This window comes from Crocodylus siamensis, chromosome 12 (genome assembly GCF_052110815.1).
Source record: "Crocodylus siamensis isolate JL-2025a chromosome 12, ASM5211081v1, whole genome shotgun sequence".
Lineage (NCBI taxonomy): Eukaryota > Metazoa > Chordata > Crocodylia > Crocodylidae > Crocodylus > Crocodylus siamensis.
In genome coordinates, this window is record NC_143406.1 from 6,792,601 (window position 1) to 6,816,493 (window position 23,893).

At 46.7% G+C, this 23,893-nt stretch overlaps 2 protein-coding genes across 3 annotated transcripts; both read left to right on the forward strand.

Moving 5' to 3' along the window:
- Window positions 1-282: 282 nt before the first annotated feature.
- On the forward strand, window positions 283-15,287 carry LOC149854543 (uncharacterized). Its single transcript, XM_090023533.1, has 6 exons — window positions 283-539; window positions 10,728-10,779; window positions 11,658-11,845; window positions 12,437-12,592; window positions 13,999-14,109; window positions 14,429-15,287. Exons 1-6 carry the CDS (start codon window positions 399-401, stop codon window positions 14,540-14,542), a joined length of 762 nt encoding a protein of 253 aa, XP_089879659.1. The 5' UTR covers window positions 283-398; the 3' UTR covers window positions 14,543-15,287.
- A 3,941-nt stretch (window positions 15,288-19,228) lies between these two features.
- Window positions 19,229-23,381, forward strand: AURKAIP1 (aurora kinase A interacting protein 1). Of its 2 annotated transcripts, none has more exons than XM_090023531.1 (4): window positions 19,229-19,293; window positions 20,890-20,981; window positions 22,402-22,853; window positions 23,220-23,381. In XM_090023531.1, the coding sequence occupies exons 2-4, from the start codon at window positions 20,930-20,932 to the stop codon at window positions 23,322-23,324; spliced, it is 609 nt and encodes a 202-aa protein (XP_089879657.1). In that variant the 5' UTR covers window positions 19,229-19,293; window positions 20,890-20,929; the 3' UTR covers window positions 23,325-23,381. The 2 variants fall into 2 exon arrangements, with proteins under 2 accessions (XP_089879657.1, XP_089879658.1); XM_090023532.1 differs by having other exon boundaries at window positions 19,279-19,302.
- The last annotated feature ends 512 nt before the right edge of the window (window positions 23,382-23,893 follow it).

Sequence of the window (23,893 nt, forward strand, 5' to 3'; positions counted from 1 at the left end):
GAGCAAAAGACGGGCGGGCGCCTAGGCGAGGATGCGCGCCCCTCTGCCCATGGGCCGGGGGGGAGATACGGGCCTGGCATCAGTACCTGGCACAAGGGTTGCCCCGGGCTGTGTCGGGCGTGGGTCCGCCGCTCGGCCTCCCGCGTCACGAAGGGGGGCTGCAGGGGCGCAGCACAGCAGGGGGCGGGGTGCTGCGGGCGGACCACCTCTGGCTCTGTACCGACCGATTGGGCCCAATTAGCCAGAACTGATTGCAGGTCCAGAACCTCCTCCGGGGCCCCGCGACCCCCGGGGCGGGCCCGCGGCCGGGGAGGCGCGGGGCGGCGCGGGGCGGCCGGCCGGGGCGGGGCCGCTTAAGAGCGGCGGCGGGAGCGGGCGGCGGCAGCCCCGGGACCGGCATGGCTCAGCCGCGCGGCCGCTCCGTGCTCATCACCGGCTGCAGCCGCGGCATCGGGCTGGGGCTGGCGCGGGGGCTGGCGGCCGGCCCCGCCGCCCCCGACCTGGTGCTCGCCACGTGCCGCTGCCCCGAGGCGGCGCAGGTAAGGCGGGCCCGCGCAGCCGGAGGGTCTGCGCCGCTGCTCGGGGCATGGCGCCCCCCGGGCGCGGGGCGGGGGGTTGGTTACTCGGACGGGGCCAGGGGGCTGTTTTCTGCTCGCGCCATTTGCCGGCTCGGGATGTCGGCTTCCACGTGGGTCCTGGTGCAAGGGAGGACGAGGACCGCTGTCGCTAGATGACCCGCGGAGGTCCCTCCCCGCTTCTCCCGTACCTAGACCTTCCTTGCGCCTTCAAAGGGTGGCCCGGCAGGCTGGGGCGCTGGTCTGGCAGGCTTCTTCACCGGAGCCCTCCGGCTGCGCTCAAACCCTGATGGAGGGTCTCGGCTGAAAGGGCTCGTTTTCTAACCTTGCCCTTCCCTGTACCAACAGGAAATGAAAGCCTCTGCTCCAGCGTGGTGTTCGACCCAGGAGCCTGCCCAGAGCAGGGGGCTGCACCCGGTGATCGCCCTAAACTCGTGTGAACCTGTGCGAATCTCTTGCCGAGTTTTCCTGGGCGCCGGACGCGGGGTGCTGCGGTTCCCCGGTGCCAGGCTGGGGTGTCGGGGTTGACAGCTGTCCTGTGCGGAGTTTAGGTGACGGAGGGGATAGGGTAGTTTGGATAGGGCTGATCCCGCTTCAGGCAGGGGTTGGACTAGCGCCTCTCAACCCGTGGGTCGCAGCCCAGAAGTGGGGCGCAAGAATATAGGAAAGGGTGGCAAACCAGCTTTAAAAACGGTTCATGTTTTGCATACATTTTTGAAAAACTAGATGCTACTTGTGCTTCACTATATGTTAGTGCTGTGTCTGCTAATAAACAGGGATCTGGGTTTTCTGTTTGCCAGGGAGAAATGCTTATTTTCTCTTTTAAAGAGCTGAGGTAGAGGCCAGTGCAGCTGGTGCAGGGGTCCCGGCAGTGGTGGGGGCAGCAACAAGTTTTGCTGCCCTGCTCCGCCACCCCACCTGCTGGGCTGCAGAGGCAGCTCCTGCCTGCGCCAGTCTGGCCAGGCTGCAGCCCTGTGCCTACTGTGAGCACAAATCTGGGGGGGCATGTGCCCCTCATTCCCCCACCCCCCGTCCCCACACACTGGGGGCTGGTGCTTGGGGCAGGCGGCAGCAAGTCAGGAGTGCTGGGGTTGTGGGGGGCTGTGGGTTGGGAGTGAGCGGCTGACCAGCAGGGCCAGAGTGCTGTTTTCTACTTATTTACTGGGTCGGGACTGGCCCTTGATGTTTGCTTCCAAAGGGGTCCTGCTACAAAAAAGGTTGAGAACCGCTGTCACTAGATGACGTGGGGAGGTCCCTTCCTGCCGTGCTTCTCTGCTACTCCGAGCGGGTGTTCCTTGTGCCTTTAAAGGGTGCCCTGGCAGACTGAGGGCACTATATCTGGCAGGCTTTTTCATCAGAGCCCTCTGGCTGTGCTCAAAAACTGATGGAGGGACTCAGCTGAAAGAGAAACACAGCCAAAAGGCTTCTGTTCTAACCTTGTCGTTCCCTATACTGAGCAGCAAATGAAAGCCTGATACCCCAACATATTCAGGAGCTCACAAAAACTCAAACTCTGTGCTCCTGTTTCATACACCTAGCTCAAAGGAGCACTCAAAGGTGGCTATTATCCCATCATGTTAAATGCATGTAGCCAGATAGCCTTAGAAACCGCATTTTCCTCATACAAAGGCATGCTGCCCCTTGCAAAATCAACCTCTGAACATGTAAGAAGCCTCTGTCTTCTAATATCTGTCCCTATAACACTCATGAGATCCTCTGCGTTCCCCAGCTGGTCAGAGACCATATTAGACATAATAGCTGTCAGGAGAATTAGTTATGGTTTTCCTCTCGTTGGCTTAATAACACTTTAATTTTGGGATTGGATTACAGTGCAAGAGCATGCACCAGACCGATCAGTTCACCTCCAGGTGACAGCTTGTCTCGTTCTCCAGCAGCATAATGCTGCTGTGTATGCACTTGCATACTCTGTGGGAAAACAACTTTCAGATCCCATAACCTGGCACAATCTCTCAAAGCCTCCAAAGCTACACCGCTTAGTCTTGTGTTTGCTTCTCCTCCTATGATAAGATCTTGAATTTGAAGCATATCTGGAACAAATTAGACAAATTAGTGTACACTATGCAACAGCGCTTTCTATGCGTGAAGCTGGTGGAGAGGTGCAACCTGCCAGATATAATCTTTTTGATTGGATGCTTCGTCTAAAATTTCTTGTTTCTTATTGGTAGGGGGGCTGGAAGGACAGGATGGGAGACCCCTTTTTATTAATCCATGATATAGGGTATAGTATGCTGTCAGGTTGTAGGGCAGAGTGTGGCACGCGAAGGCATTTTGCTTGGCATGCGTGCCTTGGGGTGGCCAACAGGAAGGGGCCAGGGCTGCGCTACCACAACACAAGGATTGGCCCCTCATGGCTCCTCTACCATCTATTCCTGGTACACCAACATCTTACAAGTTGAGGTTACAGGTGTTTTTGGCACTGCCCAAAAATGTTGCCGACCCTGTCTGAGGAAATGACATAGGAGAGCCTGCCCTCTGAAAGAGCTAATTTCTAGAGGTATACAAGACTATAGCATGTGCACGCTGTTAAGTTTTCCATGTAAGTTGAAAGCATGGTTTGAAATGATGGGGGCCAACCTTGTGGCATGCCTGCCAAAGAGGTAGGCTCTGATCCTCTCTGAGCCATTCTGATTCCCTTCCCCTTCTCGATCCGTTGCTCTGCTCCCTGCCCAGTGCTTCCTGCCTGATCGACTGCTCTCCTTTCTGCTCTCAACCCTGTGCTCTCTGCCCTATCTGTCGCTGTAGTCCCAGCCCTTTCTCCAGTCCCCTGTGTGCCACAGACAGAGACTGCCCGTGCCCCTTGCGGCACACGTGCTGTGGGTTGGCCACCTCTGATTTAAAATGAAACCATTGCACCTCACTAGAGGATAAAGGAGCCAATAGAACTAGTGTACCTCCTTTCTAAGAAGAAAATGGGCCTGATTTTTAAAGATGTTGCTTATGTCCGTAGAAACCTGGAATCTGGTCATAAAATAATTTGGCCAACCACTTCGCCATTCTGTAAACGCAATGTTCTTGTCTAGGCAGGGAACAGGATGTAGCTTTAAAGCTGCAGTCTGGTAATTGCCTGGGATCCAGTGGAGACTATCTTGCTTGGATTGCAGGGTACTTGGGGTAGGGACTGCTCTTTATATTACACCCTGGTGAACACAATGGAGGTCTCTAGGCAGTTCATTTAAATCAATATCATAAATCTCCTTTTGCAAATAGGAGGCTGAAAAAATCACCACTTCAGCTTGCTAAGGGGTATTTCTAAAGGCTGTCTTCAGAAACCACTATGAAGAAGGGGAACAGGATGTTGAATAACTTAAAACTGCCACATAAATCTTAATGGCATTTCTAACTTTAATTGCTGAAATCCTAAGGGAACTTGAACACAAAACTCAACTCTTTCCTCTCCTTCTACCCTCCCAAGCAGTGTAGTCCAGAGTGAATCTCACTTTCTAAATCAGTAAGATGTGCTTCCCTCATATCTCACCCTTGCGAGCGAGAGCAAGAACGAGCAGAAGAACAATAGGATTGGTATTCCTCCCTTCTCTCCCCACTTGAATTAAGTACGACATTGGGCTTGGACCTACGTGACTTAAAAGCAGAAGCTTCAAGCTCAGAGCTTAACTTCCAAGTTCTTAAAGACTCTGCCTCTCCAAAGTCACTTTAGATACAGCTGGCTGTGAACTGGAGCCATTTACTGCACCTCAAGGATGAAGAGCTAGTGTACAGTGTGAGAAAACCCAGAGCAACAACGCTTATCCCAGAAGTCCTCCAGAGAGATAAAGACTTTCCCAGGTGGAGGAACACCCTGGTGCAGAGGGACATGCCTGATTTTTCTCTCCCAGTAGAAAAGGCAGTGCCCATCTCTGCGGCGATAATGTAGAACAGCAGCAGATTGTTGCAGGCAAGCTTTGTTTGCAAAACCTGCGGCTCAAGATGAATAATTCCCAAGTATTCTCTGCAGTGAGCTTGCCAAACAAATGGACTTTGATAATGTGGTGAAGTGGAGCAAGCCTGCAAGTGCTCCCTATAGATGTAATTATTATCCACCTCATAGGAGTGATATGCTGGACCCTTCAGCTTGGATTTGATTTTGTTAGTGCATAGTTCACACTGGTTTACACATTGCTTGTCCTACATGAGTAGCTGAATTGGCTACAAATATTGCATCAAGTCAATCCTGAACATCTGCTGAGAGGACCAAAAACTGCTGTAGGTCTTTTGGACAACCTGGAGAAAAGTTAATGTTAGGTGTGCTGAGGAGGCTGGTGGACCCTGGATCCTGGAATTCCATCTTTTCCCCATTTCTGGTCCAGTGACCAGAAATGGGCAACCTTGTGGCTGCCCCTCTCCTACAAAACCAGGCCACTCTTGATTGTGTGACGCACCAAGTGCTGTGGGTACTGTACAAGGAGAGATGCCTTCTTGAGAAACTAAATCCCTGGCAGGCAAGCGCTAAAGAAATCCAAGGGGATATTATGCCCTCCTACCCAAACCTGTCCCCCTTCCCCTCTAGAAGATGATCCTGCCAGATCATTTTGAGACGCACTCTGCCATCCTAGACTCTCACGTTGAAACTGTGCTCCTTCTTTCCTCTCTGCTGTGTATCCCTGATTATATAGGAAAATGCTTTAAAATCCCTCACTTGCCAAAAATCCTTCATTTCTCTTCCCTGGAGGACTTCCAGTGATAAGAATGTGCTGCCGTTCATCCTTTGAAATAGGAGATGCCGTTATGAACAGTGCTGTGTCTGTTCCCTGTGCTACCGTGTGCAGCAAATGAGACACTGGAATGTTTCTGCACAAAATCTTGCTTGATGAAGAGCTCGGTATTCAGTGTGGCCGGCTAGACGAAAAAAGGACTTAGATGTTCTATGGGACAAGAACATGTGTCCTGCCAAGATAGGCACATCAAGGTCTCCAAGACAAAAGGTGCATTCTGAAAGGCTTTGTAACTTTATCAGTTCCTTGGGGCTTTTTTGTATTTGTATTTGTCTGGTGGGGGAGGAAAGAGCCTCATTTTCCTTGGTTTCTGGCTTTTGCTGAGTCACAGTGGACCATAGATTAGATGCAGTTGTAAGTCATTAAAAGGAATGTTTTAAGATAAACACCACCCAAAGATGCATGGGAGTCATGACCTGAAGCGATGTACAGCTGATTCAACAAAAGTGGCTGGCATAACCCTAGAAGCCAAGGGCATCCAGGTTGTAGCCAGATTGGTCCAGAGGCAAAAGGAATCAAAATTCATGGAAGAGGTGATATCTTTTATCGCAGTGTTTCTCACACCATGGATTGCGACTCAAAAGTGGGTCACAAAAACATATATATGAAAGGGTTGCAAACAAAAAATGGATCAAAAAACTTTAAAAATGGATTCTCCTTTAAAGACGAGAAAAAGTAGGAAACTGTGGCTTTTCCCTTGCAGGACGGAAGAGCTGCAGCCTGCAAGGGGCTGCTTGGGGGGCCCCCCTTTGTCCCATACATCCACCTCCTGCCCCACACACTTGGGGGATGGGGGCAGGGGTTAGTGGGGCACTGGGTTGGGACTGCCCATAGATGTTTACAAATGGGTCCTGGTACAAAAAAAGGTTGAGAGCTGCTGTTTTATAGGACCTAGAGGTCAAAGTCTGTTCAACAGGCCAAGAGGAACTTCTAGGCAAGGCATTATCTAGGACTGCCTCAAGCTGTCAAGAGAAACATAAATCTTCCACTGCCCTTGTGGTCCTCTACTACTTTGATGGAGCTGCCAACAGGGGGTTCAGTTTTGTTTGACTTGGTCACTCTTAACTGGACTGAAATTGCTGGGGAACCTTCAGGCTACCCTTGGAGAGCTACAAAACTCCAGCCTTTTCAACAGTCCTTCTTACTGGGAAAGGGAAATGTCTAAGGAACTACCCGTAAATCCAGCAAACTGGACAAATGCATTGCAGCTGCTTTGGATGTATATAAGATCGCTATTTCTAGGTTGCCAGTGGGTCAGATGGAGCTGAAGGCAGGGAATGTCAAACAGAAGGGATTGAGAGTTTCCTGCTTGCTGACTTAAGTGTGATTTGTATTTATATTCCTTTCCTGGTCTGGTAAAGCAGCTGGCTGATAGGAACAAAGAGCCTTCCCGCCAAAATTGGTACTATTTCCTTATGCTAACAGAACAGTAACCTACATAATTGCTGATATAAGCACACAGCAAACTTGCTGAGATTTTTAAGGTCCTGAGGGAAGGTTTGTGGGTTTTTTTCCCTATTTACTACATTGCTATCATGCTGCATTTCCATGGGAATTGGAATGTAAGCTAAGTAGCAACTCCTCTGTCCAGGCTGTCATAAGCCATATTATCAGCACATTTAAAGGTATCTAGTTTGATACCTATGAAACTGGTCTCTGGTCACCATGGGTGGTATTCTGTTTCTCTACAATCATCCGAGCGGCAGGGGTTTAGTTGTCTACATGGCATTTGTAGCACTTACACGCAGGTGGCTGTTCTGTCTCCTGGCAGTGTGGACACATATATGGGCACTGTAACAAGTGGGCATCCTGGGGCCAGTCTAGTTGTTGGCCTGCCCACTTGTCTCGGGGCTAACTGCCCACCTGCCTTTCCTGCTACGCCTTTGATGAAACAACTGGAAGTTGTTAGCAAGGTGGGAGGCTGCCCGCTTAATTGCCTTGATGCCAAGGGCCTACATACAGCTCCCCTTAAACCATGTCCCATGCCTTGCAGATGGCATCCACAGCCTAACACCTGGCCCAAGCTTATTTGGTTTAACAGCCTGCCTATAGCATACCCCACACTGGGACCCACACTCCCGTGCCCTCACACTGGGCTCGCAGTCGCACCCACTTTGGGGCTCCCAGCCCCTCCGTTTGTCACGGACTCCCTGCCCGGCTCAGGACCCTCTTGGTCCCCTCTTGGGCTCTCATCCCCTTGCCCGACACTGGGCCTCGATCCCCTTGCCCTGGGGCTTCACACCCAGCTCCTTCTTGAGGCTCAGGATCCCGTTCCCCTTCAAGCCTCACACTCGGCTCCCTTTGTGAACCTCAGGCCTCGCTGTGGACCTGGGCTCTGTCTTGGGTCCCTTCACATGACTTAGACCTCGCCTCAGGTTTCACACCAGAAACCTGGGTCCTTGCTTTGTCTTGGAGGTGTGCTCCCCTAGCCTTTCCCCTCCACAAGGTAACCTGCAAGGCAGGGGGGCTGAGGCTTTCCGGCACCCCATACTCACCCTTCACCAGGGAGGTACAGGTGTGGCACTTCTTGGAGACTACCCTGCCACCGGCAGCCCCACCACACTGTCCAACCCCAGCAGGGTGCAGTTTTAGGTCATGCCCCAGGACCAGGAGCCTCCACCATCCCCATCGCTCCTGCCCTGTACCTCCAAGATGTTACATGAGCAACAGCTGTAGCTGGGTAGTGTTCTTCTCCCGGCTGCTTGCAGCCAACTTCTGGCTCCACTGCTCAAGGCCTGCTCTTATAACAGATGGGCTCTGTTCCCGCTCAGGCAGTTGTGCCTGATGGGGAGTGCAGCACTTGTAGGCTGCTCTGCTGCTTGCCTATGCCCCAGGCATATGCACTACCTGTGCAGCCTGAGCATGCACACTAGATTAAGCACTGGCCACGTATATGCCTACTGTGTACATACGCTTCTTGTGGATGCACACTGGAATCCACAGCCAAAAATTGTAGGCAGGCCAAAACCCATGATTAGCAAAGTGTTGGACTCAGCAGCGGCAATGTCTTCCCATCTTTTAGCCCCAATAGCTAAGCAGTTAGGGCATTTGCCTAGAGAGCCCCAGAGATCCAGGTTTTAGAAAGGGAGAGTCCTCCCGTGTTTTCCCCCAGATTGATTTTAAACTTGTTCCTCCGTATTGTTTCAGTTTGTTCACAGTTCTCTTTGCACCTTGAAGTGGCTACTGCTGTGAAAGGTTGGGTTTGTTCTTTCTGAGCTCTGTTACTGGGTGTCTAAGCCACTGGACGTGTGAAACTGCGGGCTAATTTGCCTTAAAACACTGACTTCAAAAATTAAATTTGAAATCTTAAGACATTATAGGAAGCTTGGGCTTTGATGCCCCATACATTACTCAGATAGGCTTATTTAAGAGATGTTTGTTTTTAAATAATTAGATTTTCTTTTTTTGGCTAAATCTCTTTAGCCGTCCTGGTTTAAAGACACCTGCATAGTCACTAGAAACAGAACTTCACAAACAATTTAGCTCAAGTAAATGTGCGTTCTCTGAAGAGACATTCCAGTAACACCCTGAAGTCCAGTTAGCAAAAGCAATGTAAAAACTATTGTGATTATTAGTATCTTTAATCTAGGATTGAGGCACATTTACACTAAGCCCGTTACTAAGGGGCTTATTACAGATTGTTCATGTTGGCTCAGATGTAATCATCACTGATAGTTTAGCTTAACAGAGATTCTTTGTTAATGGTATCTGCAAAGCTTAGACTCGAGAGAACTGGCAACTCATTCTTAGCTACCAGCTTGTAGAATAGACATCTGTTTCCTGGAAGCTTAAGATGAAATAATTTAAAGATTGCCGAATAAGTAGCTACGCTACACTATTTCTTGCTGTCTTGGGAGTACTCAAGAATGGGGAAGATCCCCCTATGCTCTCTGCTCAGCATGAGATCTTTTTCTGAAACAAGTGATGCCATGCCCCTTTTAGCAGTATCTTCTCTTAATTTCTTTTAATTTGATGCACCAATATCTAATGGTGTCTCAAGTAGAGAGCAAAGAGCCATGAATTTGCTACCCAGGGGTTGATAGTCCAGTGTGAAGCAAATGCTGTCATGCAAATACCTCTGTGTTCAGTATTTTTAAATGTGTTTTTCCCCCAGAAACGTGGATAAATGCTGAGGGATATTTTATATTTAGCTCTTGATTTTTAGTGTAGCTCTTGCCTGAACTTTCTGAGCATTCAGAAACCACTCTGAGAGGCGCACCAGATGGAAGAGAGAGGGGTGATACTGGATAGATGGCCTACTGTGGGCCCTAACTTATAGTTAAGCTACACTAGGTAACCGCAATGGAGTATCTTCTTGTAAGTGTGACCTGAGAGCTGATTGTCTGGAGCATGGTGCATTATTCTGTAGTTTAAGGCAGGTTGAAAATGGAGTCTCTAAGTAGCTCTGAAAAGGGAAGCTGCCCCTCCCTTAGGAGAGCATTTTCCAAGCTGTGGCTGACCCCCATTCCAGAAGGGCTCCCAAATGAGTGAACTCGTTCCAGATGTTTTCAGTCTCCTGGGCCGCTGAGCCCACACCTTCCAGGAATGTCTGACTGTGGGAATTCCGTCTCTCGAATAAGCTGAAGAAGAATGCAGCCTGTCTGCCTCACTTGGCAAGGTTTCCCTCTTGGCTTCATGGCCCAGAAGTGGAAATAGTCCACCAGGGCCTATAAATCTGAGTCCGACACACACCTTGCCTATTGGCAGCTATGCCACCAGAGCCAGTCACGTTCCTGCGAGAACAAAGAACAGGGACTTTTCTTGTTCCCTTAGCCAGTCAAACTTTTAGTTTGTAATTTCACTGAGCCTGCCTCATTTGGCACAGCTTAATTGTGGTATGACAATTCTTTGCTGTAACAATCTATTGTGCCGTGCATGTCAAAACAGGGAAACTAAAGTTGCTGGGGTGATGTGTAGCTGTCTGATAAAAGGCACTTCCTCAGGGTTTGCCCTTTTAGGTTCCAATATCACATGCTCCTTGCTTAAAGTAGTGCTGGGCTGATTGCCGCAACCAATAGAGGTGTCCTCATCTCAAATAATGGACTGTTCTTTTTATAGCCACAGAGAATGACTCAGATGCTGACTCTCTAAGTGGGAGGTATTGCAATACCTGGTTGACTGATTTCAGGACAAGGTAGGATTCGTGGAATGGAGTCAACTCCAAGGTCCCTCATGCAGTGGCCAGACTTGTTATATGAACATTTTCCAGGTTAGAGCAATAAAAACTATAACCAGGATACTGTCATGGTGGAGGGGCTGTCAGCAGTTTTAACAAGCAGATCACAAGGAGCTTGGCTTTGCAGAAGGGCCCAACATCCTGCTCTAATGAGAGAACCGTATTGAATCCTGAGCTTTCCTGAAAAGAAAGCTGTAAACACATGCAGGGAAGATAACACACTTCAAACTTCCTTCCTCTTTCTAGGAACTGCAGCAGCTCAGCAAGCAATATAACAATATCAGATTGCTTCAACTTGGTGAGTGAAAAGACATTTTATAACAGAAATGTGTCCTCCAAGTAAAGGGGTGGGGGTTGGTCCTGAGATACAACATGGAGGGAGGGTTGAAGATCAGTAGTCGTATAGAGGTTTCCTCCTTAATTCTTAACTCACACTTGCCAGGATACTGTCCACTTTTTTCCTGTCTTCTATTGTTTGACAGCATTTGACTTTCATGGTTAGTTTGCCTCTTAGTAAGGCTGTCTGCGCTGAACTCATAGACTAGTGACATTTTTCTCCTAGACTAATTATGGCACTTGATATCTGTAGCTTAACTCTCATTCCAGACGCATGTATTTGATTATGCCAGCAGACCATCTCATTCAAAGAACCCTGAAATTAGGATTTGTACTCAGTCTGTCTGGATTTCATATGGGTGAAATGGCTTTGATAACTCCCAAGAACAGTCCTTTCATGATCAGCGCCAGTACAGCCATGATGCTGGACCTGGATCTCTTAGACCTACTATTTTGTCTCCAATTTTTTTTGATATGACAAACCTTCCAATCTGGATATGAGAAAGTGGAAATAAAGTGAACATTGGGACGGGTGTTGTATGATTGCAGCGTAGGAAGTGAGGTTTTTCCTTAACATCTTCATTAAAAGAAAGAATGTGGATGAAGAATTGGGCAGAAGGGAAGGGGAGGATGTAAGCCATATAACTTTCATTTTGTCTGAAAGTTCTCTCCATGCCTGTTGCGATGAGACTTAATGCCACCCACATACATTGCCTAAACATGCCCTAAACCACACTAATGCTCTGGCTTTGTAGTTCCAGTACATAATGTGCTGTAACATAGGATATTGTTGGCATACACAATCTATTTTACTGCTGTTCCCTTTCCTTCTCGTGGCAGATGTGGTTTCTGAAAACAGCATAAAAAAAGTAGTTAAGGAAGTAGAAGAGATTGTAGGAGACAAAGGGCTGAACTGCCTCATTAACAATGCTGGCATCAATGTGCTTGCTTCCCTGGAAGATGTCACTGCTGAAACAATGCTGACCATTTATGAAACCAACACGGTTGCCCAGTTGATGGTTACCAAGGTAAGAATGAAATGTGGGTTCACTCTGCACTTCATGCATTACTTGCATAACTCATCTTTGGCCTCTCCCTCTTTACAGTACCATCCTCTTTTGGTGACTTTTAGACCCCTGTTAATATTTAATCTTCCTGCCTCTGCCCATCAGAAACACGGAGAGTTTTTTCTGAAAGCTCTTAATCTGTTGCATTCAACTAGTATGGAGATGTTAGTTCAACTCAACTCAACCTGCTGGATTAGGCAATGAATAGTACACACGGTAGACCTCCTCAAGGTCAGCTTCCTTAGCCTTCAGTTTTATGCAAAGCTCCATGCTTAGTGTTTTCCTGAAGTCCTCAGTACCAGGTGTCCAGAATCACATAGAAGGCAGCTTTTTGTGAATCCTATGCCCAGTTATATTCAGGTGCCAACCAACTCACTAGCTAAAGCTAGGTATTACACAGGGGATCTTTTTTGGCCAACTTACAGAGATGTTAGCTTAAAATTGTCTTGGCCATATTGCACTCGACTCAGTAGAACACAGTTTGAGCCTGAAACTGGTTGTGGTCAGGTAAAACTGAAGCTGAATTGAAATGTAATGACTTTTTTCTTGCAGGCTTTTCTTCCCCTTCTGAGAAAAGCAGCCCAACTGAGCACTGGCATGGGGTGTCACCGAGCTGCCATTATCAACATGTCCTCGCTAGCTGCCTCCATGCAGTTGGTCCAGGCAAATGAGATGTTCCTCAAAGTGTATCCTTACAGAATAGCAAAGGTGAGTCTTTCCCAAAACTGTGCTCAACTGGAAGGATGCAAATCTCTGAGTTAAAGTGGATCCTAAACTTAAAATTGAACCAGAAATGATGAGGTGACTTGGTTACTGGGCATATAGCTACTTGCTAGTCAGCACAAAATAAAACTGGTTAGAAGCTGTTTCTGGCAAAATTTTCATTAAGACATCCCGGTTTTGCATGTGAGATAAAGATGCCACATTCCTTAACCTCCTGCCACAAGGCATTCAAGTCCTGACACAAGTACTTCTCTGAAATGAGTCGTTTTAGAGATGGACCTAGAATTCTAGGGAGGCCTCCCCAGGCCAAGGATGTGCCTAGCTGGCCTTACAGTGTACTTCTATCAAAGCTCAGCAAAGAGACCAATATGACAGGCATTAAACTGGTTACAATATGTAGTGTCTTTTATTTTTGTAATGGTGGCATTAATCAGAAAAAGTTGGACATGAGTTTCAAGAGCCTATGCAGCCAGGGTCTGTGGTGGTTGTACACAGACTAATATTGGATCAAGGATGGCTACAGCATGAAGGTGGCTGCCTGGGTCAAATTCTAGGTTGAGTGGTACATCAAATTCACTCATGTTGCACCTTCACCTCAGCTGCTAATATTCTGGGTCACAGCTACTTTGGAAATAAAATGGAAAGCTCATTTCTTTCTACCTAGCTTTTCTTGTATCCTCAGACAACATAACCACACTGGCACAAAGCATTCCCTATAAACATATGAAGCAGCTTACTTTGGTAGGCTGGGCAGCAGCATAAAGGCTGCAGCCTGTATTCTTAGTTTTTAAGAGCATTTATACATGTGCTCCGTGAACTGGGGGGAGGGTGCTTTAATTGGTGCTGCTCTGAGAGCCACTCTAATTAAAGTGCCCAGAGCATCTTGTATATCAGCGTGCCTGCCCTAAAAAATGAAAGCCGGGGCGGGGGGGGGCATGCTTTAACTAAAGCTCGTCAAATGAGCTTTAGTTAAAGCACCCCCGCTGCCATTTTTCAGTGCAGGGATGCTGATACATGTGGTGCTGGAGTCTGGAGCAGAGTAATTACCACACTCCAACAAACTTGATTAATCATGTCTGCTCCAACGTGCTGTAATTACAGCGTGTCAGAGCAGCTTCGCTGCATGTGTCTAGGAACCCTAAGTGTTTGGGAGGTGCCTGGCCTTCAGGGATCAAGAGTACATAGCTATAACTTTCAGAATCCTAGAATTGATATTAACAGGGATATTCCTGTGTTGTTAGACGCTTACTTGCTAGCCATCAGTACTTGCCCAAAAGGTGAAGCATTTGATTTGATAAGGGGAGTGGTGATGGAAATGGGATGCCAGCTGGCTTGGAAGCTCATAGTATGTAAAACTGCTCTACTGAGAGATATGGTCTTTCCTCTTACAGACCGCACTAAATATGATCACCAGATGTCTTGCTGCAGACTTGAAATCAGATGGAATTCTTTGCATTTCTTTGCACCCAGGATGGGTTCAAACTGATATGGGAGGAAACCTGGTTAGTGACCTACAGACTTTCTTTAACTACAAAAGTAGGACTCTGCTTGTTGCTGCAACCCCTTTTATTTATTGTTATAATATAAAAACTGTAAAAGATTATAGATATAGATGTATGTCCTTTATACGTTATAGTCCCCTTTTGCAGCTCCTTAATTCTACATGTTGCAAAGCTCTGTGCACTTAATTAGTTTGCAAGATGTATTTAATGTTACATTTAAGGAAGCTTTTGTCTCATTCTAGCAGAAATGTTAAGTGCAGTTTTATTGCCTGTCCTTCCCAAAGGATGGTCTCAAATAATTGCCTTGTTTTAATCTTAGGCTCCCTTACAGGTAGAAGATTCAATTCCAGGTATCCTCTCAGTCTTGGCTAATCTTGGTGAAAAGCACAATGGCTCCTTCCTAGACTGGCAAGGGGAAACATTACCATGGTAACATCAACGGGACCAGATTGCCAGCTAATATTTAACTTGTGGCACTGTCTTTGTCTATAGTTTCTTTTTTTATACTAGTTTTGAAATAACCTGTTTGTTGTTCAACTGGACAGATGTATTTGGGAAGTAGTGACAGATTTCTGTTTGTTTGTTTTTAATCTGTAATGACTTGACCAGAGCAATATGCTTTTTGGCAAACACTTTGCCTTGGAAGGCAAGGCAGCAGCATTTGGAGTGGGTACCCTTCACCTACCACCCCAACTTGCTAAAGTGCAGCTTGAGGCTAGGAACTGTTCCACTTAGCTTCCAAAAAACCAAAGGAGAGAGCTCTTCAAAGGTAATATAAGGCATACTACCTTGGCCAAAGTCAGAGGTGACAGACACCTCTGCCTCTGGAGTTAGGCCTACTGATATATGAAATGGAATTATTCAGATATTTCATGCTGAAAGGTAGAGGGAGATGTCTGGATTTCTCCTGAAAAGTGAACTGCTTTCTTACCTTTTGTACTGTACATGAATCTTGCAGGTGACAACTCAGGTGAACCGATAGTGAAGTTCACCTAAATCACCCGGATTCTGCATTTCTGTAACCTCTTCAGTCTCTTCTGTTAGCAAGCCCATGTTGATTGCACAAGACTCTTGTTTACTTCCACAACGGATGCCTAATACACCCTGGTACGATGGGGGAGGAGGCTCTTGGACATAATCTCCTAACCAGTCTCCAATAAAAGTCTTATTAAACAAAACACCTGTTTACTGAACTACTTCAGAGGCTTTTCTACTTAGAAGTCTAGGTCTCTGCTCAAAGTGAGTAGAGATCAAATTTCCATTTGAAAGGTATTGCTCTCTGGCCAGTGCTACATGAGAGTGTCTCTGTTAGAGGCTGGTTAAACTCAGTTGGACCTGTCCAAAACATGGGCAGCAAAGGTGGAATGTATCTCTTCCATGGGGAACAATATCCTTATCTGGTATAAACACTGTTGAATAATAACTGAGGGAGGATGAAAGGAAGGATTCCCTGACTGAGTCTCTTCCACAGCAGTTTTCTGTGTACAATAACGGCCTGAATGATTTCTGTTCAAGCCAAACTGGCTAGTTACTTCAGTGTGCCAAATAAATGGTTTCCTGTCTCAAGTAAGGTAATATAACATGGGCAAGAACCAAAGATATACATGGTCTTTCCTGGACAGTAGACATCCTTATAAACCTGCCCTAGTTTACCTGCTTGCTGGAGTCAGGTGGAGTTAAGGTACGGGCACTGCAGTGCCTAGATCTTTTGAAACCACATGACTCTAGTGGAATTTAAACTTTCACTTCTAAATTTTCCAGCCCTTTATGGGACCTCTTCTGTGAGCCCACCATAACCCGTACCAAGATGTCTTGCCAGGATCTATAGACAACAGCTTGAATCAATAGCTGTTAGGGCAGCTCACATCTGCTTGCATGGATATAAGCTGATTCTAAGGCTCAGCTCTCTGCAAAGGTGGGGAAGAAGGGGGTAATCGGCCACAGCCACTTCAGCAGCAGTTGAAGAGTGCAAGAGGCTCTGCTTGCTTCCAAACAGGTAGACCTTCAACAGCTGGGATGAGTGTGGGGAATCCACTCTTTTTGCAGGCAAGGAAGAGGGCTAGTCATGCTCTTGAGGAGCAAAAACCCTTGTTGGTGTCACCATCCTAACTACAGGAGGTGGGGAGGGGAGCCAGGGGGAGAAGGGGAGCCTAAAGGGGCAGTCACTAAGGACAGGACAAATGGGACTAAACCATGTCCAGGAAGGGTATGCTGTGTGCCTGAAACCTAGATTAATCAAAATCCTACCCTGTGCTGGTTCTGGTACTGTCAGTATAGGTTCTGCCTTGTAAAACATCCTACATGGACACACGTACATGGAAACACCCTTATAAGTGATGATTCTGATACATGTCTCTGGAACCAAAAACATTTTTTATAAAATAAACCTGGTACTAACAGCTCAGAGCACACCTAATGCTGAAACTGGATTTAATCTATAGATGGTCTGTGTCTTCATAGCTCTTTTACATCTGAAGAACCTGTAATCAGTAGCTCTCAACAGTGGAGTTCCATGGCTGGTGCTGCCTACTACTTGTGTTAGTCTTAAATCCTGACACTCCATTATCTGCTTCTATTGAAACTGTTACAGGATAAAAATAGCCAGGATAATATCAGTGGAAGAGTGGGCATCAACTGACATCTTACAGTGGATGCCAACACCAAGTCTGTAAATTGTCTTTTGCCTCAGCTGCCAAACACATGCCAGTGACTTTCATTGCAATCCTCCCTCCATAACTGTGATCAAAGCACATGCCTGGAGCTAAATGGCTGTATGTTGGTGCTCCCTCTCACGGTTATTGGCTGGTTAGCTGCAATTAAGTCTAAGTCACTGAGTTCCAGATACAGGTTTTCCAGATACAAGTTAGTTGGCTCAAGTGGTCAAGGGATTCATCTTTTCAAAACTTACGTTACAACATTTCCTTTCCAAAGGGATAGTCCTGTTCATAGGCATGGAGTACTTTAGCCATTCATTCCCCCTCTCAGAATGGAGGAAATAGAACTACTGATTGAAATTTGGCCCATAGCCTAGAGCTCTGTTGGATAGCAGCACATTCCTTTTTCTCCTCCATGAACTCCTTGTTCATTTGCCTTCCAATGGCAATCCAAAAGCACCCATACTGTGCAATGTCATGGCCTAATTCCTGTTCTGTGATGTGTCAAAGAAGAGTCGCTTGTGATGAAATGTGTTTGTGTTTGATGCTACTCCAACTCGTGCATAAAGGACAGGTGCAAAAAAGGGGAACAGTGTGGGGGCAGTCCTTCATGCAAATGACAAAGACTTAAAAAGCTGGAGAAGCCACCTCAACCAAAAATTTCCTCTGACAGGCTTGGATGTGTTTTGTTTTTAGCACTGTAGATTTTTTTTGGTCTAGCCTGGAAGCATCAGCAGTTGCTGAAGAACTAGCACAGTCATTACATCAGGCGCAGCTCAGAGCAAAAGGGGATAATAGATGAGGGGAAAGCACAGATAAGCCAACAAAGGTTCACCATGGGTCAATGGAATATGGAAAAATCAGTGTTAACAAGAAATTAATTCTTGGTCCGTCATTTTATTACCAGTTTAAATGTGGACATGCTTCAGCCAGTTATAATTTTTCATGCCCTCTCCCTCTAACCCTATTTTGCATTACAACTTCCATGCAGGAACCAGCCCCAAAATTCCTGCTTTGTAGTCCAGGGTTCAGATGTTATCTCCAGGAATACTGCCAGAAAATTTGGCTGTGGGTATGGTGTGATGTTCTTTTCCCTGTCTGTATGCTTCTTCCACCTGCATGGGATGGTCTCCAGACTTCAGCACGTTGGCCAGGTTTGCTTTTCTGACTTGGCATGGATCACTGCTGAACGTTCAGGGAATGGGATGCCATAGCTGGCAAAGCAAAGCAAACATTTGCATACCAATGCATCTCAAACAAGACTAAGGATGTCATCCTCCCACTTTCCTCAGACTTGGTGAGGCTGCAGCTGGAATACTGGAGTACTTCAGGAAGGATGTGGAGGCTTGAGAGGGTCCATAGGAGGACCAGGCGTATGGCTGGAGGTATGGAGAGCAGGCCATATGATGAGCTGAGACATGGGTCTTCAGCCTGGAGAAGAGAAGACTCAGAGGGGACTTGGTGGCTGCCTATAAGTATATAAGGAGCGAACATCAGGGGCTGAGAGAATGTCTTTTCACTAAGGCTTCCCCTAGGACGAACAGTCATACGTTGCTAGAAGACCGCTGTAAATTAGACATAAGGAAAAAAATCTTTACAACTCGAGTGCCCAGGGTCTGGAACAGATCCCACCCACCCCCAACCACAGTGGTACAATCACCTATTCTGGATATCTTCAAAAAACATCTGGATGCCAACCTTGCTGGGGTCACCTGTCCCAGCGGTCTTTCCTGCCCAAGCGCAGGGGGGCTGGACCTGATGATCTGGAAAGGTCCCCTTCCAGCCCCTGACATCAATGCATTTCCAACCATTTCCATTTTAAGAAACCACTAAGAAACATTCAGTCACTTCATTTTGAACACGTAATAGCTCAGGCGGTCTCCAGGACAGTCGCCGTCCTTCCCTCACAGGTTGTCATGTCGCTAGCGCTGTTGGGTTGCAATACACCACCAGGCTCAGAAATCCCGGCGGCGTTAGCTGGCACAAGAACAGCCGCTCCTTCCAGGTCTTGCTGGTGCCGTGTAGCCGTGCCGGAGGGCAGGCTTACGCCGCAAGTGCGGGCCATTGGCCGCTTAGATAAAACCAAGGAGAGCGCTCTGCTCTGCATGGGTCATGCCAAATCCATGGGGTACCAATATGTGGGGAAGCGTGCCCTGTGGGAGCGAATCCACCCAAGTCTGTGGATGCGTTGAACATCTTCCATGAAGGAGCCGCCCTGGACAGCACTGAGGGAGCCAATCAATGGCCTTGACCTGGTGCTGAATCCCCATCCGGGCCCGGCCAAGCACAGCTGGGGCCTGGCTCTCCCCCACATCATTAAAGCCCAGGTTCAAGATGAACGCGGGGTTGAAAGCAGCAGTGTCCTGGGCCGGCGCCGGGGCGCTGAGCTCCGTCCGGAGCGCGGGCGCCTCGCAGGCCGGAACGCGGGCGTCGGGGCCGGGTGCGGCCCGAGGCCGCACCAGGCGGACCCGGAACTTCCGGTGCGCCAGGAGGTACTTCCGGGATCCTCCGCGTTAGAGGCGCTGGGATGGTGAGTGTGGTAAGGCGCCTAGGCCGGGGCGTGCGGGGGGACCTCGTGCTCCCTCCCGCCGGGTCGGGGCTGCTGTTTCCGCACCGGGAGCGGAGCCGGGGATGAGCCGGAGGGGAGCTGGGGCTCGGTGCATCCACTGACGTCATCCGCACGCACGGGTGCACACGCACATGCGGGCCAGTACATGCATACATATGTGTGCAGGCACGTACAAGCAAAGGCACACAGATGCACGTGCATACGTGCACACATGCACACATATACACATGCATGCGCATTCACATGAATATGCACATACGCATGTATGTATGCACATACACACGCATGTATGCATGCACACGCATACACGCATGCACATACAGGAAACCCTCGCTCTTTGCGGGTTTGGCATTTGTGGCTTCAAGTATTCATGAATGCCAAACCCACATTTTAAATACACTTTATACACTTACAGGAGCTCTGTGCTTGCTGCTGCTGGGCTGCCACAACTGGAGCTGTATCCCCTCCTCCCCCCAGCTGCTGGGGGCACTGCATTCATGAACACAATGACTTATTTGTGGATTTTGCCATTCGCAGGGGGTACAAGAACATATCCCCCACGAATGGCAAGGGTCTCCTGCATGCACACATACAAACTCATACATACACATAGACACATGCTAACATGCGTACACACATACTGACATGCATACAGACATATACTGACATGCACACATGTAGGTACATAGACGTGCATGCATGCAGACGCATGCATGCAGGTGTACACATGCACACATGCGTGCATACACATGCAGGCAGTTGTACACACATCATGATGATGGGCGATCATTTGTGAACGAGTAAGATTGTTTTCCAAAGATAGTGAGTCCTCAGGTGGCTCCATAGCCCAATTCTAGATCCACGTGACTTGTTGCAGTGAGGACAGGTGTTTCCAGGGGGGAACACATGCACATATCCATGCACTGAGACAAACGTACATGCATTCATGCACGTGCAAGCATATACACATGTGCACATACATGCATGCACGTATACACACATACAGATTCACCTCCCCTCCCCCCAGTCAAAAGGCGAAGGGGGAAAGATTTTGTTTTCTGAAACTAGTTTCAAGGAAAAATAGTAATCTGGCCAGTTCCAGTAGGTATCCACTTCAGAAGAATAGTTTCCTTCCTTTTAAAAATAAATACAAATGACACAAACAAAGTAACGGAATATTTTTTGTTATTTAAGAGCTTGTGAAAGCTAAAACTTTCCATTGAATCAAAGCTTTTGTCTAAGCATAAACTAGCTTTAACTCGAATGATAAAGATCCTTAAGCTTTCCTGTATAGAAAATAAATACCAATGCGTATCAAAAGCTGCATTAATGCCTCCCCCCTCCTCCCCAGTGCAGAGACATTACTCTAAGTCCCCGTCTTTCACTCCAGTACAGCAGAGCACTGACGTGTGGCTTCTGTAGTGGTGGAATATTTCATAGTATTTCAGGCTTTACAACATGTTGTGTGTTTTGTACTTTAAAAGGATTCTTGTTGCCTATTAAAACGTTCCTTCTAGTTCTTTGTGGTTCGCTGAATGAATGTTTTTATTTTGACAGTTGTTTTGGCTCTGACAGAGTGAACAAATCTGTTACAGATATGTTGATATCACGACTGACTTCTCAATTGGCAAAGGCTACGCGATTTACAGGTAAATCTGCATTGCAGTGTCAAGGTTTCATGGGTAATTAGACTTCCAGAGTTTGCTTTGCCAGAAAGCATTACAGGTCATTGGAATGAGCCATTCATGCTGAAGAATCATTAATCCTGCTATCTAGGCATACTATTAAGTTTCCAGCATATATTGACAATATTGTGAAGTTTTCTTGCTGAATATTTTAATGTGATTTTACAGAGACTTGTTTATTTGGGAGCTGGATGGCTTAATAGTGTTCACAGTCTTTCTAACCCCCGCCTGCTTCATTCAAGGAGAAATTTTTTAGATTATTTTTAACTGGTTGCATTGTAGCTGATTAGGAAGTTATGTCTTGCATGTCAAAAGTGTCTTTTTTATCAGCTTCCTCTTTGGTAGGGTAAACTCTAAGTTTTGTCTGGGTTCATTCCATGGGTAATTAAACAGTTTAGCCCTTTCTTTCTTTAGTGAGTTATACTTTCTGAACATAGCAATACAGATATTTTAAGTATTGAAAGCTCAATAACTATTTACAATAATTCCAGTATGATGCTTGTAATAATACAACAGGTTTGGAATAGGTCAGGCTGTTCCACTGAACACACTAACATATCCCCATCTCAGACTCTCTAGGGAGTTCAACCTGAGTTCCTCCCATAGTCTTCGCTGGACCTAATGCATGACCCCAGCAGCTCATTTTCCTTCTGCAGGGACACTGCAGGCAGCAAGAGCTTTTGCTTCATGGAAAGAAAGGAAAGAAGCAATTGGTTTATGCTGGGCTCCTCTCACGCCACCCCCCCCGACCCAGCACTAGCAGCCTACGTATCCCTTGACATAACAGCTTCTGGCTGCTGCAAGGTTATACAGTTAGTCTTGAACTTAAAACATAGATGTCTTTGCCCCAGACCGTACTGAAGGTTCAGGGTTCAAACCCTACTAGTAGCACATTATATGTTGGGTATTACAACTGTATACAGTATAATTTGGTTTTACTTTTTTCCTACATTTAAAAAAAAGCTGGAAAATCCTGTAAACATCAATTTTTTTAGGTCATAAAGTTAAGTATTAAAAATTAGAGGTCATCAGATTTATGACGCCCCAGACAACCTTAATTTCACTCTTGGGTGCATATATGCATTATGGTAGTCTTTAATGATGTGAGCATGTGCGGTTTTTTGATAGTACCCTGTTTCATTTAGTGTCCGGGACTGAATGGATGTACAAAGTATATAATTACAGTTGCACAGGCAAGCATAAATTTGTCATTTCCATTTCCTGACTTCCAAATGATTGAGGTTGCAACCTGATTTATTTTATTTGTATACAGTCTTTTTGGCATCCGATTATAGTACTCATTAATTTTAAAGGGAGGGCACTTATTACTTATTTGTGTCCTTTAAGCATTCTAACACTCAAACACAATTCTTGTTTCTCAAAGGACCCTTTTTGCCAAGGCCAGTGTCTTCTGTTCTGTGCTCTGGTCCTGTGTCAGCAAACTACAGCACCCAGCCCTCTCATAACAACGGAGGCCAGCCTCACCCTTGGTATGCACTGGACCCCGAACTAGAAGAAATGTTGATCCCTAGAAAAATGTCTATCAGTCCTTTAGAAAGCTGGCTGACAGTTAGATACTCCTTCCCTAAAGTGCAGGTCATCGATGTTCATAAAAAGATAGGCTATGAATCGACTCAGCAATATGACTGCCCCACATCTGAAGTGGAGGCTGATGTGGAGGAAGAGGGAGGAGACGTCAGTGGTGACAAGGTCGAATGTAGAAATGTGTTGAAGATTCGCAGGCAGAAGATGAACCGGCACAAGTACAAGAAGCTGCGAAAGCGAAGAAGGTTTGTGTGGAGGGCAGTACTGGAAAATCGCAAAAAGAAACGTCAGGTGAGAGTGGGTTAAACAGAGCAGCAGATCAGTAAAAGCATATGCTTCCAAAAATGGGCTTGCACTTGTTTTACCAGTTTACATACATGGTCCTTTTTGTCTAGAGCTGGCTTGTGAAAAACTGCAGCACTCAGTGGGAAATTTCTAAAATACAATGGTAAAGCTACATCTACATTTCAAATCCAGGCTGTGCCATAAGAATAGCTGCATTTTGAGAAGCAGAACAAGCAACTTAGATGCATATGTTGCTTCCTTCATGGAGACAGTACCTGGTGTTTGTTAAGGTTACTTATATAGTGAAGTGTCTTTGTCTGTGTGTGTGTCACTTACAAGCTGTCTCACAGTTGCCCCCTTTTTCTATTTCAGATAAAGTTTGAACGAGCTTTGACTCGCATCTGGAAAAGAGCCGGTTTGAAAAAGCCTCCTGCGGGGTGGCAGACACCCAAGTTATTTATGAGAAAATCTAAGTGATTGCAATGCTTGTAATGTGTTTGACATTTAATTTTAATTAAAGGTTATTTAAAATACGTGGACCATCTCTTAGCATTTCTCTGGATGTTGAGGCTACAGATAGATCTGAAGCCCTGTTAAGAAATTTCCTAGTATAGCAGTCCAGGTAGTATTTGCTATTGACGTAATAATAAAATGACCATGTTGGAGAGGGGGAAAAGTTGGTAAAACTGATCCAAGTTAAAAAACAATCAATAGGCTTAGTGGCTCAGGAACAGATCTCTTTTTCCTGCACTGACGTCTGCCCAATCCACATGAAGAGGGAGATGGAAGTAAATAACAAATACCATTTTATTCCCAATCTCTTTACAACTCCCAGAAATTGCCAGTGCTGAGGGTTTTTCTCATAACTGAAGTGCTGCAGTCGGAGGCACGAGGGACTGGGATGCTCCAAAACAGGTGTGTTGGTGACTGTTTCTCTTTCCTCTCTCTGTGACTGATAGAAACTTATCCATACAGTCTGGGAGTGGAAACCTGAACTGAGTGTCATCTTAACAAGAGTCCATGGCCACGTGGTGACCTCAATGACC